The 15,953-nt window shown below is 41.1% G+C and overlaps 1 protein-coding gene across 9 annotated transcripts in view; it reads left to right on the top strand.

Moving 5' to 3' along the window:
• Positions 1-15,953, top strand: part of LOC125486260 (synaptonemal complex protein 2-like) — a 299,464-nt gene that overhangs the window by 18,229 nt on the left and 265,282 nt on the right. For 7 of the 9 annotated variants that reach the window (XR_007264933.1, XM_048613001.1, XM_048612974.1 and 4 more), the window contains exons 4-9: positions 4,129-4,266; positions 5,523-5,642; positions 11,332-11,436; positions 11,528-11,552; positions 12,953-13,038; positions 13,119-13,207. Coding sequence is in view for 8 of the 9 variants with exons in the window: in XM_048613001.1 (XP_048468958.1) it covers positions 4,129-4,266; positions 5,523-5,642; positions 11,332-11,436; positions 11,528-11,552; positions 12,953-13,038; positions 13,119-13,207 (563 nt within the window). In the remaining variant the exon portion in view is untranslated. The remainder of the gene's footprint in view (positions 1-4,128; positions 4,267-5,522; positions 5,643-11,331; positions 11,437-11,527; positions 11,553-12,952; positions 13,039-13,118; positions 13,208-15,953) is intronic. The other 2 variants (XM_048613007.1, XM_048613014.1) reach the window with 2 other exon arrangements.

Here is a 15,953-nt window from a genome sequence, read left to right as displayed (position 1 = left end):
TCTTTTAGCCTGCACTGATCTTTGGAGCACTGCAGCAGAGAGAGAAATGCTGGCCAGGGAACAGGGTGGTGGTGAAATGGCAAGCAACTGAAAGCGCAGGGATTTTTTTTTTGTTGCAGGTAGAACATAGGAAGCAGTCACCCAGTCTACACTTCATTTCCTCAATGTGGAGGACACCACATTGTGAGCAGCAAATGCAATAGACTAAGATTGTGTGAAGTGCAGGTAAAGCACTGCTTCGCCTGTATGGTATGTTTAGCCCTTGGATACTGAGGAGGGAGGAAGTACATGGACAGATATTAAACCTTCAGTTACAGGGGAAGGTGCTGTGAGGCTGTTGGGAGTGAAGGAGGAGTGGACTACGGTGTCCCAGAGGGATTAGTCCCTGCAGAGGGCGGGCAGTGAAGGGGAATATCTGTCTGGTGTGGCATCTTGCTGGAGGTGGTGGAAATGGTGGTTGATGATCCTCTGGAAGTGGATGCTGGTGGAATGATAGGTAAGAACAAGAGGATCCCTATCACTGTGGGAGGGAAGAGATGGGGATGAGGATTGAAATACAAGAGATGGGTCTGACCCAGCTGAGGGCCCTGTTGACAACAGTGCTGGGGAATCCTTGGTTGAGGAAGAAGGTAGACATTTCAGAGGCTCCTTTTGTCGAAGTTGGCCTCATCAGACAGAACATGTGACAGAGATGGAGGAACTGAGAGAATGGAATAGAGTTTTGCAGGGAGTGAGGCTGTATACTCCAAGTAGCTTTGGGAATCAGTGGCTTTAGTGGCTAGTCTATCCTCAGAAATGGAAAGAGATGTTGAGGAAGGGAGGAGTCAGACCAGGTGAAAGTGAGGGCAGGATGAAAATAGGAAGCAAAATCGATAAACTTTTCCAATGCTGGACAAGGGAGGGAAGCCGCACCTGCATTACCTGTCTGGTTCATTTGGACTGCCCAGGACCTGTCTCTTCCTGATCTACCTGCACAACCCTAAATTGTAGCATGAGCTAAATGTACCATTACTCAAGTTCCTTCCTCTGCTATGCCTTCCTGCACTCTTCATTGAAGCTCTGTTAATCCCCCAGTTTGGTGTAAATAGTGAGGTGATTTCACACAGTACAAGTTCAGTGAGTGGGTTAGGATTAAGGGTTCAGGTGGTACTTTTTTTCCCTAAAGTTCATTCGCTTCATTGCCCAGCACTAGGTTCCTACTTCTAATAAATAGACTGTCTAATCAAGATACGGCAGGGGAGCTTGGTTAAATGCAGTACCAAGTATACGTTGAAACAAATGGGTGTCATCGTGATACTACAACACGAGATGACTTGCCAAATAGTTTAAGCAGCATGCAATAGACAGAACTAGACAGCGCTCGGTAGTTAGCACTACTGCCTTAAAGCCAGGAACCTGGGCTTAATTCCAGCCTCAGGCAACTTTGTGGAGTTTGTTTTCACTCTTGCCTGCACACGTTCTCACTCTCTATTAAATAAGACAGCAGCATCTTTTGTTCGGGGTGGGGTGTGCAGATTGTGGTTGGGTGGAAGGTATGGTGGTCAGTCAAAATGGCTCCTCCTATTTCCTATTGAAGCTCATATGTAAATCTGACCTAAATCCATCCCTGATTATGCCTGTACGTGGCTGGAAACTATAAACAGCCTACTGGAGGAAGAGGCTTCACAAATTATTGCCATTTTCAACACCGGGGAGCCTAACTAAAAGTGCCAAGTGGATAATTTGAGCTGCCTTCTGAGGTTCCCAGCATCCCAGATGTTAGTTTTCAGCCAATTTGATTCAGTCCATGTGAAACAAAATTTCTGAAACAGCTCCCCCTCTAACAGCACTGTGTCCCTATATCCAAAAGTACTGTAGTCGTTCAAGAAGAAGGCTCACTAGCAACTTCTTGCCTAATTTAGGATGACAATGACTGGCCAGTGACACCACATCCCATGACTGGGGAAAAAAGTTTAGACAGTAAATAGATTTGCTGGTTCCATACAAGTTCCTTTGCCCTCTAGTCTCTCAGGAATAGTTTTCACCCCTTGACTTGGCATGTTTTGAGACGTTTTTGTTTTGGAATAGTCTGTGACCCCCTTAACCAAGATCTAAAGAAGTTTAAAACCTTAATTGCCTTAAAATTAGAGATGCTTCTAACTGCTTAACTTTCCCATTAAATCTGCTGTGGGCACTATTTTCCAGAGACTTTTTTAATGGAATATATTTTTTTCAGCTTTTTGAATTATTTAAACAGTGGGAAGCATTCTGTTTTATCATATCTATCTATCCATTTGACCCGAACAATCTCCTTCCAAACTTCTAATTTGGTTCAGTGAAAGTGCATGATTTTGTAATTGCACTCAAATGTAATTTAGAATTCCATTGTATTAAGATGTAAAGACTAGTTTCTTCTGTATTTGATTGTGAGCTATAATGGGGAAAATAACATTCTTTTCCAAAAAAGCAAGGGTTTATTAGGGATTCCTGCATTTTTTAGAAAGCAAGTAATCTGATATTCATTGTAAGTGCTATTTACACAGTTAAAACCAGAAGAACTGCGGATACTGTAAATCAGGAACAAAAACACAGTTGCTGGAAAAGCCCAGCAGTCTGGCAGCATCTGTGAAGGAAGAAACGCAGTTAATGTTTTGGGTCTGGTGACCCTTCCTCAGAACTCATTTACATGGTTGTTGGTTTGAATAGTCACACGACACCAGGTTACGGTCCAACAAGTTTATTTGAAATCACAAGCTTTTGAAGTGCTGCTCATTTGTTACCTGATGAAGAAGCAGAGCTCTGAAAGCTTGTGATTGCAAATAAACCTGTTGGATTATAACCTGGTGTCGTGACTTCTGACTTTGTCTCCCCCTGTCCAACACTGGCACCTCCCAATCATTTGATTCAAGGAGTGGAAAATTTGCAGATGAGCTATGGACAAATAGAGATTCAGCTGGCCACCAGTACTGATTAGTTTGTGGACTAGTTATTGATTTCAAAGGCCTTTTGCTTGTCAGAACTATGTGGTTGACTCCCAGGTAACTGAACAAGATGGGGAGAAGTGATCCGATGTCTACAAGCTCCTCTTTAGCCACTTTAAGCCAGAAAAAGACTAGTTTACTACTTCAGTTACTGTTAGCTGTGACTTTTAATAAGTCAGCCACCTTTTAGAAGCGTGAACCAGTTACTGTGCCTCCTGTAAATAAATGAAAGCATCCAGAGAAGGACAACTTGAAAAATAGCATTCTGATCACAAAAATCATTTCAGCAAATAAAAAGCTGGCCAAATAGTGACCACAAACATTTTTTTAATAAACACATGGTTCTCTAATGTCATGGAGAGAAGGAAATGTGCCATTGTTACCTGATTGGGCCTCTGTGACTCCAGACCCATAGTAGTGTTATTGATTCTAAAATGTCCTCTGGACACTTCTAGATGAGCAATGAATGCTGGCTAAGCCAGTCACACTAATCTCCTAAATGAATTGGGTTTTTTTTCCTAGAGATCACTGGCCTTCCTGGACTTTCCCTCTGCCCAGAAAGCTCTTTTTACCAATCTGTTTGCATGTGTGTGTGTAAGGGGATTAGTTTTAACTAGTTATATAATGACAGTTCACAGTTGTTTACCTGTAAAATCTATTTACTCAGCAACAATCACTATTTATTATAGAAACCTGGTCCATGCTCACTATCCTAGTGTGTTGTAACGATGATTACTTTCTTCCAGAGGATAAGTGATTACCACTTTAAGACCCTTTCCCACAAAGATACAATGCCAGACCTCCTGCTTCCTTGATTGATATTTATCCATCAAAATTGTTTTGTGACCTCCTATTCTTGCTTTTTTAAAAAATGTATTGCTTAATTACTTCAACTGGTATTTTAATGTTGAGGTCCTGTGTTCCAGAGCTGATTTAAGCACTTGTGTGGCAATTGAATCCACTGTATTGCTGGTTAATTAGCTTGATCCATACTTGAAAATTTGTGGTTAAGAGTATCATAAAACTGCTTTTATGGATTTAAAAAGTGTTACCATTTTGGTTTTTTGTTTTTGAATAACATGATAGTTGAGTTTTTAGTAAAACTACAATCTTAAATGTTCCTTATTAAGGATGCTAGACTAAAATATTGTCATTTTATTAATTGCAGCTTTGTTCACTCATTGAAGGTGCCTTTAATGTCAATGAATTTAAAGCTTTGGAGGAATTTCTGACAAATGAAGCTGAATATCCACCTCAGAAATGCAAAAAGCCACTTGTAAACAAACTTGATAAACTAGCTCACAAGGTACTGAAACTTTCTCGCACTGCCATAATGTATAAACAACAATGAACTCTAACTCTGCTTGTTTAACCTTGTGAAGAGAAATTGGAGTTGACGTTTCAGGTCTGGTGATCCTCAGAACTGATGGTAGCTAGGCAAATGTTGGTTTTTATGCAGAAGATAGGGTGGGGGGATGGGTTAAAGGGTATGTGATGGGTGGCAATAGAGCCCCAAGGGAGAGAGGAACAGTTGGACAGACAAAGGAGTGGATAACAATCCCACTAGCTGTTATGGAGACTTAGTGGCTAACAATAGGTAGTGTGTAGTGGATGTGATAACAAGGCCTGGTGTGTAAGGGTTGGGGCTAGACATAGAGTTCAAGCCCTAAAGTTATTGAACTCTATATTGAGTCCAGAGGGCTGCAAGGTTCCCAAGTGGAAAATGAATTGTTCTTTCCACTTGCACTGAGCTTCACTGGAGTACTGCAGCAAGCCTGAGACAGATGCTGGCCAGGGAGCAGGTTGGTGTGTTGAAGTGGCAGGCAACTGGAAGCTTAGTCATTTTTGCGGGCAAGATGTAAATGTTCTGCAATGCAGTTAACTAATCTACGCTTTGTTTTCCCAATGTAGAGGAGACCACATTGTGAGCAGCGAATTCCATAGACTAGATTGTAAAGTGCTTCTTCACCTGGAAGGTATATTTGGGTCCTTGGATACTGAGGAGGGAGGAGGTAAATGGGCAGGTGTTACAACTTTGATTCCTGGGGAAGGTGCCATGGGGTTGTGGGGGTTATTGGGAGTGAAGGACGAGTGAATCAGTGCATCCCAGAGGGAACGGTCCCTGTGGAAGGTGGACAAGGGAGGGGAAATGTCTGGAGGTGGTGGAAATGGCAGCTGATCTTCTGGATGTGGATGCTGGTGGGATGGGAGGAGAAGACAAAGGGGGACTAACAGTCTCCATTAACAGCTGTTCACTCCTAGCCAGATTATTATCCATTCCTTTGTCTGTCTAACTGCTCTTCTTTCTCTTTGGGCTCTATCCCCGTCTATTACTTACTCCTGATCACCCACCCCCCAACCACCACTCTATCTATCTTCATAAGAATAGACATTTTTCTAGCTGCCATCAGTTCTAAGGAAGAGTCACCAGACCCAAAACGTTAACTGACTTCTCTTCACAGAAGCTGCCAGACCTGCTGAGGTTTTGCATCAATTTCTGATTTGCAGCATCCGCAGTTCTTTCGGTTTTTACTTGTCTAACGTTAATGCTCCGTTTTTCAGGAAATGGACAAAAATCAGTTCACAAATGTCTCGTTACTGTTGAAAACATTGCAGAAGCTCTGTAAAGAGGATAGCGATGATGGTCTCAGTTGTCTAATTAAACATGGACTTATTCAGAAGATAAGTATTTATTTTAAACAAAAACTGCCTTTTTAACTTAAATATGGTTGGTAGAATTTATATTGTGAAGTGGCAAAAAAATGTTTTGAAGAAAAATCCAGATGCATGCATTTCATATTGAGGACAGTGGGAAAACCTCTGGCATTGCCAGCTAGTTTTATAGCAGAAAATATAAGTCCATTTAAGTCGTTAACTAAGTGTGTATTCACTGGGATAATTTAGCAAACATGACAGTCAGTTTGCTTGAAGGACATGTACACAATGTGAAGAACATGCATAAATTGATTTATCATTCTTGTATCATTGCTGTGTTCAGCAATTCATTTTAATTGTACACGTGCGTTTGCAGTTTACTGACTGCCTTTCCATCCTTTTGCTACTCGCAAACCGTTTTGTCCTTTTATCTGTCTGCTCAGCACAATGTGCTAATCTTTGTCTCGCTGACTGCACTAACCTCAGCAGAACTATTGATGAGTAAACAGACTCAAAGTATTGGTATGATATAGAGACTTTTAATTGACCAAAGCTCCACTTTTAATTATTGCTGAACTGTACAAATGGTATTGTGGAAAAAGGAAATTCGGGCTAGGAGAGCTATAAAATTATTAAAGCTGTTAAGACAACAAGCAGGATGTGTGTGGAAAAGAGCACCTGCAAAGGAAATTGCAACTAACATTAGAATAACTTTTTGGGGGGGGAGGGGGAAGAAAATGGAATAGTTAAAAAGAAACACAGCACCATTGAAGACCAGTGTGGGTGACACCATGATCAAGAATTTTTTAAAAAGGAAATGATCTAACTAAATTCTGAAAGAACAAGCAAACCACTGCTTCACCTGGAAGGTGAGTTTGGAGTGTTGCAACAAAAACGGAGGACAAGAGGACTGCTGTCATTGCTCTGGGTGAGAGGGGAAGGGATAAGGGCAGAAATGGGGAGATAGGTTGGATACGGTTGAGTCCTCAACCACAATGGGAGTGGTGAGGAGGTGGGAGTAGTCCTCAGTTGAGGAAATGCTTGTGATGGTGGAAGGTGGTATCATTAGAAGAAATTAAAAGAAGAAATTGTCACAATGGAATGAAATTATTACAAGGAACAGGTGAGAAGTGTTTGCATTAGCTATGGGAATTAATGGTTTATAATGCGTTCTAGTGGGATAGCCTACCCCAGAGAATGTGAAGAAGGGAGGGAAGGCAAAGTGAAAGATGGAAATTGGAAGCAAAATTGATGAACTTCTGTAATTCTGGTTCAAAAGTAGGAATCAGCACTGATGACGTAATTGTGGTCAGAGGCAGAATTGTGGGTGGGGCTCAAGTAAGACTGGAGCAGGAAATATTCCACATACCCCACACAGGCATAACTGGGATCCATGCAAGTACCTTTTTGACTTTGAAAAAGAGATGCATTAAGGGAAAAGTTCTTCAAAATAAGCTCAAACCAGGTGAAGGAGATTGGCGGTAGATGGGGACTGATCAGGCCTGTCTTTTTGGGGGGACAAAATAGAGAGCCTTCAGACTCCTGATGGGGGATGTACTAGAATTGTGCATGATGAAGAGGAGGTAGCAGAAAATTAAATTCTAGAACTAATGTAAAGCTTCAAAAGATTCACAAGTACAAGTGGGAATACTGAACAAGGGGGTGAAAGAGTCAAGTAGGAAGCAATAAGTTCAGTGGGATAGGGATAGACTGAAATAGTGGGTCTGCAGAGTAGTTCTATTTGTGGATTTCGGGAAGGAGTTAGAAGTAGTGTGGTTGGGGGCTGAGTTGGAAGGAAAATCCTTAAATCTCCCGCTATCCATATTGCATAAGCTTGTACACCACCTCTCCTGGCTTGTGACATCGGCCATATTTCTGCTCCAAACAGTACTCGCTTCTGGTACTTTATTTCAGCTCAATATGTACCACAACATTTATTTTTGTATAGACAGCCAAGAAGAAGATCAAACTATCTCTTTGTCATCTCAGTTTCTGTATTATACCTGCCCATAATTTTAGCTTCCATTTTATTATGTCTCATTTGGGAACCAACTTTCTTTTCCTTTCAGAGATCCTCCTATCACTTAGGTAGTTCAAATCATTCCATGATTTCTCCCTCAGTATTTCTTCTAAGCTACTTTGTTTTATTTTATATAGATAAAGTCCTCTTTCCTCCTAAAGTGTAGTTATTTCCACATCAAATAACCTAACCAGTTTTATTATCTTGATTTTATTCTCTAATCCCAAGTATTGGAATTATACTAGAGAGCATTACTATATACCCCGGTGTTTGGGGCAATCTTTTGTGTGCACCTTTTAAGGCCTTTGTTAATGATCCAATATTTTTATTCTTGTATGAACAACCAACACTTTTTTTGCAGTTCTTTGTTTTATTTTAGAAGTAGACACTGGAAATCTGAAGCAAAAGCAAATTGCCGGAGAAACTCAACAGGTCTGGCAGCGTCAGAAAATAAAACAACGTTAATGTTTTGAGTCCCTTCAGATCTGAAGGCATCTAGGAAAAAATGGTATTTTTCTTGACCTGGGGTTTGGTGGGGGGTTGCAAAGGATTGAGTGGATAGGTGGAAACAGAGACTGGAGAGGAAAATGTTAGAGAGACAAATGGATTGTTAACCAGACCTATGGTGGGCTGGGTGAAAGACATGGAAGGTGGTGTTCAGGCTCTATTGATTGTTGAATTCAACTTTGAAATTCTGGAAGCTGCAGGAAAATGAGATGCTGGTTTTCCAGCTTGCAGTGCCTGAGGGAGAAATATTGGCATAGGAACATGGTGTGTCAAAACTGGCGGACAACTGGTAAGCTCAATGTCACTTCTATGGCCAGAGCTTAGCTTCGTGGAAAATCTGTTCCCAGTCTGTTTACTTTCCTTGGTGAGGTGGAGATCACATTGTGAGTAGTGACTACATTTGAATGAAGTTCAGGTAAACAGCTGTGTTACCCAGAAGTTGTGTCTGGGGGCCTTAGATGGGAGGAAAATGGTTAAGTAGCCATGTTGCACCTTTTGCAATTGTGTGGGAAGGTGCCATGGAGAGGTGGACCAGTGTGTCCTGGAGGGAATGGTCCCTGCAGAACCATGACAAGGGAGGGGAATATGACTGGTGGTGGCATCCTGCTGTAGCTGATGGAAATGGTGACTTATGATCATTTGGATGCTGAGACTGGTAGGATAGAAAGTGAGGATTGGGGGAGTGCATCATTGTGGGAAGAGAAGGGTGATAGCAAAGGTGTGGGAAATGGGTCAAACGCAGCTAAGGGCCCTGGCAACAATGGTAATGGGGAACTCTTTGTTTTGGGGGGGGGGGGGGGGGGGGGGGGGGGGGGGAAGGGAAAGGGTGAACATTTTGGAGGCTCCCATGTAGAAAGTGGCTTTCACAGAGATGTGGTATAGAAACTGAGAGAATGGGATAGTTCTTTTAGAGGAAGCAGGGTGTCCTTATAGTCCAGGTTACTCTGGGAATCAGTGGGTTGGTAGTGGATATTGGTGGTCAGTCCATCTCTTAAGAATGGAAAGACAGATGTCAAGGAAGGGAAGAGCCAGAGATGAGCCAGGTGAATAAGAGCAAGGTAGAAATTAGAAATGAAATTGATAAGCTTTTTAAATTCCAAATGAGAGAGGGAAGCAATTCCAATTGGGTCTCCCAACTGGAGAAAGAGTTGGGAGGGATCCAAATAGGATTGGAACAAGAAATGTTGCCACTGGTCCTGAGCTATGCCTGTCTCTTTATGGACTATGTAGAACATCTTTTGATCTGAAGAAAGTAAAGGAAGTTAAAGGAGAAGTTACCCGAAAATGAGGATGAATTGGGCCAGGCAGAAGAGGGTAGTGATGGATGGGGACAGTTCATGCTACCTTTTACAGGAAGAAGCAAAGCCCCAAGATCATCCTGATGGAAGGATGAACGTTTAGAGGAATTGCACATCCATGGTGAAGAGGAGGTGGTTGATATCCACAAACTGGAAATTTTGAAACTGACTTAAAGCATTTGAATCTTGAATGCATGTGGGAAGGGACTAGATAGGAGGAGATAAAATCAAGTCCAGGTAGGAAGAGAAAAGTTTGGTGGGGGGGGAATGGGGCAGGACATGCAGAGACAAGCAGGCCCTGCCTGTAGGTTTTAGGTGGGCTATGTGGGGTTGGAAACTGAGCTGTAAAGTTGGAGTGGGAGGGGAGATTCATAAATGAGATGAGGTTAGTGACAGTCATGGACAAGCAGTGGGCTTTTTCCTCGAAGAAATGGGTGTGGAGGCAACAAAGACTTGAATGTCAAGTTATGCCTGAAATTCATTGAGGTGAGGGCACAAGAGGGAATAACTAAATCTTTTTGCTGATTAGAAAGCATTGAACATCAAAGAGGTAAAGGCCCAGAAGGGCTAGTAAATAACTGCTAAAGTAGTGTTAGGAGAAGTTATGGAATCAGGGGAGGGCAGAAAGATTGAGGGTTGTGGGCACCTCTTCAGTTTGTCATAGCTTGCATTCCTTAATGTCTGATAGGAAGATGACAAGTTTCTTGTTAGAATGTCGAACAAGCCAACTCAAGTGGAGCTTAGAGGCATGACGATTTTGAGATAGTGTGACGGAGAGAAATGTTGACAATGTAATGTGCACAATGCATGGCACTGTGTGGATATTGGGTTGCAGCGAAAACCGCTATCTGAGCAACATTGTACATCATGGTGATAGCTGTGAATACTGGGAGGATTTGAAAAATTAAGGATGAAACTTCAATTGGAATCCATGAGTCTAAACCAGAGGCAATCCAATGAGAAATGAGTTTTGGCAAATACCTTGTCAAATGGAGTGAAAACGGAAGTATTGACTATAAACCAGAGAGATCAGAACATTTCGAGACAGGAGCAAAACTTCATCAGAGTAAGAATACCCAGAAGAGATGTAGCAGTGAAATAAGGGAGTCGATAACCTAATGGTATGATTGTGATGGGACTACTGATCCAGAAACCCAGGTAGTATTTGGAGAACCCAGGCTTGAATCCCACCATGGCAGATGGTAGCATTTTAAATAAAATAATAATCTGGAATTGACAGTCCACAAAACCATTCTTTGTCTGGAAAATCCGTCTGGTTCACTAATCTTTTTAGGGAAGAGAACTGCTGTCCTTACCTAGTCTGGCCTACATATGACTCCTCACCCACAGCAAAATGGATGACTCTTCATTGCCTTCTGAGAAATTAATGACAAGCAATGAATGCTGCTCTAGCCAGTGACACCCACAAACCCATAAACATGTTTCTGCTTAAAAAGCATTAAAATGAAACAAAGGACTGTGGATACTGGAAATCTTGGAGAAAAAAACAAAATTGCTGGAGAAAGTCAGCAGGTAGGGCAGCAATAGGAGTCAGATTATGTCCAATCAAGCATTTTAGCTGAATAATCTGCCTACTTTTTAATGTCAGTAAAACGGTCTTGAGATTAATTCTCCAAATACTTCTGATTTGGCCCACTAAGGCAGTTTAAATTCTTAAAAATACTGAATGTATATACACTATGATAGTGAGTCATTATTTAAAAATGAATCCCCTAAGGACTTGTTTGGAGTTTAGTGTTCCACATTATACAGAAAGGATCACAGGCCAATTTATGCTAATAATTAATACAGCTAAATATACCTGAACTGTTTGCTTTGAGAATAACTACCAGAAAATGGAATATTTTAGGATTTTTTTTTTGTTTTTTACATGCTCGTATGGTTTGAACGAGCAACTGATTTTATGAAAACTGCAGAACTAAAATCTAATGAAGCACTTATGACTCTTATTGAAGACATGTTTGATACTGTTTTGGTAGGTATGCATTCTGTTGATAGAAAATTGAATTTTTATATTCCATCTTGAAATTAGTGTAGTCACTGCATTTTTCTTTTTGGTTTCTTAGGCAATATGTAAATGCAGTAACGAAGGTAAGATTACTACTTGTAGATTATCAATTATTTACTTACAAAAGTATTGCCAGCTCCATAAATCTGAAATATCAACAGAAAATGCTGAAAGTGCTCTGATTTACAGCATCTGCAAAGCAAAATTAATTTTTCAGGCAGATGGTCCCTATTTGTAAACAATAAGGTCAATGTGAAACATCAAATCTCCCTGCAACGCTGCAAGATCTGAGTATTTCCAGCTTTTTTTTTTTTGTTCATTTACTTGGTTTGTGGGTTATGTCAGAACAACCTGCTGCATTGTAATATTCTGCATGATTGACATTAAATCCACTAGAATCCACTCCCTCCCCACCAGCACTCAGTATACGCTGCTATTATCTCCAAGATGCACTGCAGAAATTCAGCAAAGATATCCTTATCGGTTGGAAGGTGCTGTCTGACCACTTCCATCTAGAATAAAAGGGCAGCAGATAAATGTGAACACCACCTGTAAGTTCCCCTCCAAACCACTCACCACCCTAACTTGGAAATATTATTGTTCCTTCAATGTCACTGGGCCAAATTCCTGGAATACCTACCAAATGGCACTGTGGGGCAACCCACAGCAGGTGGACTGTAGCAGTTCAAGAAGGCAGCTCATCAGCAGCTTCTCAAGGGCAACTTGAAATGGGCAATAAATGCTGGCCACGCAGCAACGCCAATGAATTTAAAAGAAAGCTAATTTCCTTTATAATTTTAAATACAAGTCTCCTGGTTCTCCAAACAAGATAAATTTGTACCTAGTTTTTCAATGGAGTTTGCATCTTGCAAATCTATCTGTTGGTGCTGAGGTATACTTTAAACAGCTAATTTTTGTTGCATGCTTTCTGCACCTGTGTAATGCTTCAATAACTCCTTTCCTAAACTAATAAAACTTTGCTGTCTAAACTTCTGGAAAAGTAATTGCATTGTCTTATGGAAGAATGTTCTCTTTAATAACTTCATTACTTGAGGTTCAAAGTTTCTAAAAGAAAACTCTCCACAAATCTGGCTTCCTGAAACTGAGAGATTTTTTGAGTGAGATGTTGGCATTTCTGGAGCCTCAAAGTAGACAGTGTGCCTGACTCTCGTGAAGGAAACGAAGTTTGCCTAAGGTGGTTGAATGTCAATTATTAATCTTGTTCCTATCTGTCAATGCTGAAGTTATTGCCACAATCAGGCAGGAAAAAGTGCCTAAGATTTAGTGACAAAATATTGGATGGAAATAGAGGATTTTGGTCAGTAAATGAACTCTACAATGATTGGGTAAAATTGCTGTGTATAGCTATGATGATACATTATATTTTAAAAAGTTTCAATTATCAATGGTTACAGATGATAATTAGAAATTGGAATTGACACTCAAAACTCTGACAACTTCTTACTTGATTTTGTTGTAATAGGGAGAACTCAACTTATGGACACTTTTGTGATACAATTAGGGCACGGGGTGACTGACTTCCGTCTTAAAATTTCTATACGACTAGAGGTAGGTATGATATCTTTCAGGTAATTATCTTCTTGTAAGCTATAAAGCAAATAACTTTGTTTCTCTGTAACCCTATTTAGGCTGTAAGAACCTTCAACTCCATGCTTGACTTAATCTCTCGTGAAGGAAAAATAAAATTTCACCTATCTGAGGATGCAAAAGGTCTAATGTAAGTTTTTGTTTTTATTTTTAAAAAAAAATGCTAAATGTATTTCTGTATGCCATGTGTCCTTCCACATGAAAACATTTGGAAATTGTACAATCTTCAAAAGACTTTTGATTCAACCCTAACCTGAATCTATGACCTGAACAGAGGTATAGAATTTAGTGTGATATTGATGGATGTTGGTGATCACTTAAAGAGACACTACAAACATGTGCCAATTTAGAGATTTCATGGCACAACCATAGTTCAATGTTCGAGCTAATATTTACCCTTAGTCTGTGGCCAGTAAGATGACATTTCATTTCTTATTTATAAACTTGTTCTAAGCTGGGAGTAGTGTTAATTGGTAGCATCACCATATGTTCCATGCAGCATAGCATGACTTGGTGTTCCCATTGCATGCAGTCTTCCTCCTTGTAGAGGATAGTAGTTACTGTTTTGGAATGTGCTTTCACTGGATCCTTAGCGTGTTGCTTCTGCATATCTTGTATAGAATATATCTAAGCCTGGAGCAACAAGAGGAAGGAGTGAATTCTTGGTGTCCGATGGGCTGTTGATCAAGTAAACAGCCCTGTCCTGGATGGTGTTGGAGCTGCATTCACTTCATTTTGTCATGTAGAGGGTATTCCATCACATTCCTGTGAGGTGTTGACTTGCTCGCCAAGCCAGCTTGTTTTCATTCAGATGTTTCATCACCATGCTAGGTAATATCAGTGAAGCCTCAGATGAAACAATGTTGTTCCACTCTGCTTGGGATTTATACTGTCCAGTCTGTTTATGGTGACTAGTGTCATTTCCAGTTTTATTTATGTATGGGTTTGTATATGGGGTCTAATTCTATATGTTTGTCAATTGCGGTATGGGTGGACAACTATGCTTCTAGGAATTCCATGCATGTCTATGTTTTGGCTTGGGCTACTATGGTTACCTTGTACCAGTAAAACTGAAGGCCTTCCTTGTCAGAGTGTATCAATATTAAGGTGAGTTTGGCATGCTGTTTTGTTGCTAGCTCATGTTTGTGTATTCTAATGGCTAGTTTACTTTCTGTCTGTCCAATGTGATGCTTGTGGCAGTCGTTGCATAGTATTTTGTAAACCACATTGGTTCTGCAAGTTGTGGGAATGGGGTCTTTAATCCTTGAGAGTGTTTATCGTAGAGTGGCTGTGGGCTTGTGCTACCATGATTCCTAGTGGTTGTAGGAGTCTTGTTGTCAGCTCTGATATATTCTTGATGTAGGGCAGTGTGGCCAGTGTGTTAGGGCATACTGTCCGCTATGAACGGAGATCCCCGCAACTTCATCCACAAGTGCTTACTAAATAGACAAAAAGAGGATGCAGTCCGCCCTAACGCTGGCCACACTGCCGTGCGTCCTCTTTTTGTCTATTTAGTAAGCACTTGTGGATGAAGTTGCGGGGATCTCTGTTCATAGCGGACAGTATGCCCTAACACACTGGCCACACTGCCCTACATCAAGAATATATCAGAGCTGACAACAAGACTCCTACAACCACTAGGAATCATGGTAGCACAAGCCCACAGCCACTCTACGAAAAACACTCTCAAGGATTAAAGACCCCATTCCCACAACATGGAGAACCAACGTAGTTTACAAAATACTATGCAACAACTGCCACAAGCATCATATTAGACAGACACCGGAAGTAAGCTAGCCATCAGAATACACTAATATCAACTAGCAACAAAATGACATGACAAACTCTCCTTAATATCGGTATGCTGTCTGACAAGGAAGGCCATCAGTTTAACTGGGAAAAGGTAACCATAGTAGCTCAAGCCAGACAGAGACACAGTGGAATTCCTGGAGGCATGGTTCTCCAACTGTAATGCAATAAAAAAAAAACACACAGAATTGGACACCTTAAACAAACCCATACAGAACAAAACTGGAACTGACACTACTCACCATAATGGACCAGACAGCGCAAATTCCAAGTGGAGTAGAACAATATTGCTTCATTGGAGGCCTCACGAATGTTAACTAGCGTGGTGATGAGACATCTGAATGAAAACGAGCCAGCTCGGTGAGCAAGGCAACAATCTTGCCCACAACCAGAGGTACAATTTTGTTTTTTAAAAAAAAACGTACACAGTACAGGCCCTTTGGACCGCAATGTTGTGCTGACCTATTATCCTACTAAGATCAATCTACCCTGCATACCCTACATTTTACTATCTTCCATGTGCCTATCCAAGAGTCGCCTAAATGTCCCTAATGTATCTGACTCTACTACCACCTCGGGCAGTGCATTCCACGCACCCACCATTCTCTGCGAAGAACCTACCTCTGACATCTACCCTATACCTTTCTCCAATCACCTTAAAATTATGTCCCTCGTAATAGACATTTCCGCCCTGGGAAGAAGTCTCTGGCCATCCACTCTATCTATGCCTCTCATCATCTTGTTTACCTCCTTTCAAATCACCTCTCATCGTTCTTTGTTCCAATGAGAAAAGCCTCAGTTCCCTCAACCTTTCCTCATAAGACATGCCCTCCAGTCCAGGCAGCATCCTGGTAAATCTCCTCTGCACCCTCTCTAAAGCTTCCACATGCTTCCTATAATGAGGTGACCAGAACTGAACACTATTCCAAGTGTGGTCTAACCAGGGTTTTATAGAGCTGCAGCATAATCTTGCGGCTCTTATACTCAATCCCCCTGTCAATGAAAGCCAAATCTTTGCTAAAACCTTAAGTCACATTCCTGTTTTGTGCCTTATAGATGACAGGCTT

The sequence above is a fragment of the Rhincodon typus genome, chromosome 2 (assembly GCF_021869965.1).
Source record: "Rhincodon typus isolate 14 chromosome 2, sRhiTyp1.1, whole genome shotgun sequence".
NCBI lineage: Eukaryota > Metazoa > Chordata > Chondrichthyes > Orectolobiformes > Rhincodontidae > Rhincodon > Rhincodon typus.
The sequence above is the reverse complement of the archived record's forward strand: the minus strand, read 5'-3'. Positions and strand labels throughout refer to the sequence as shown.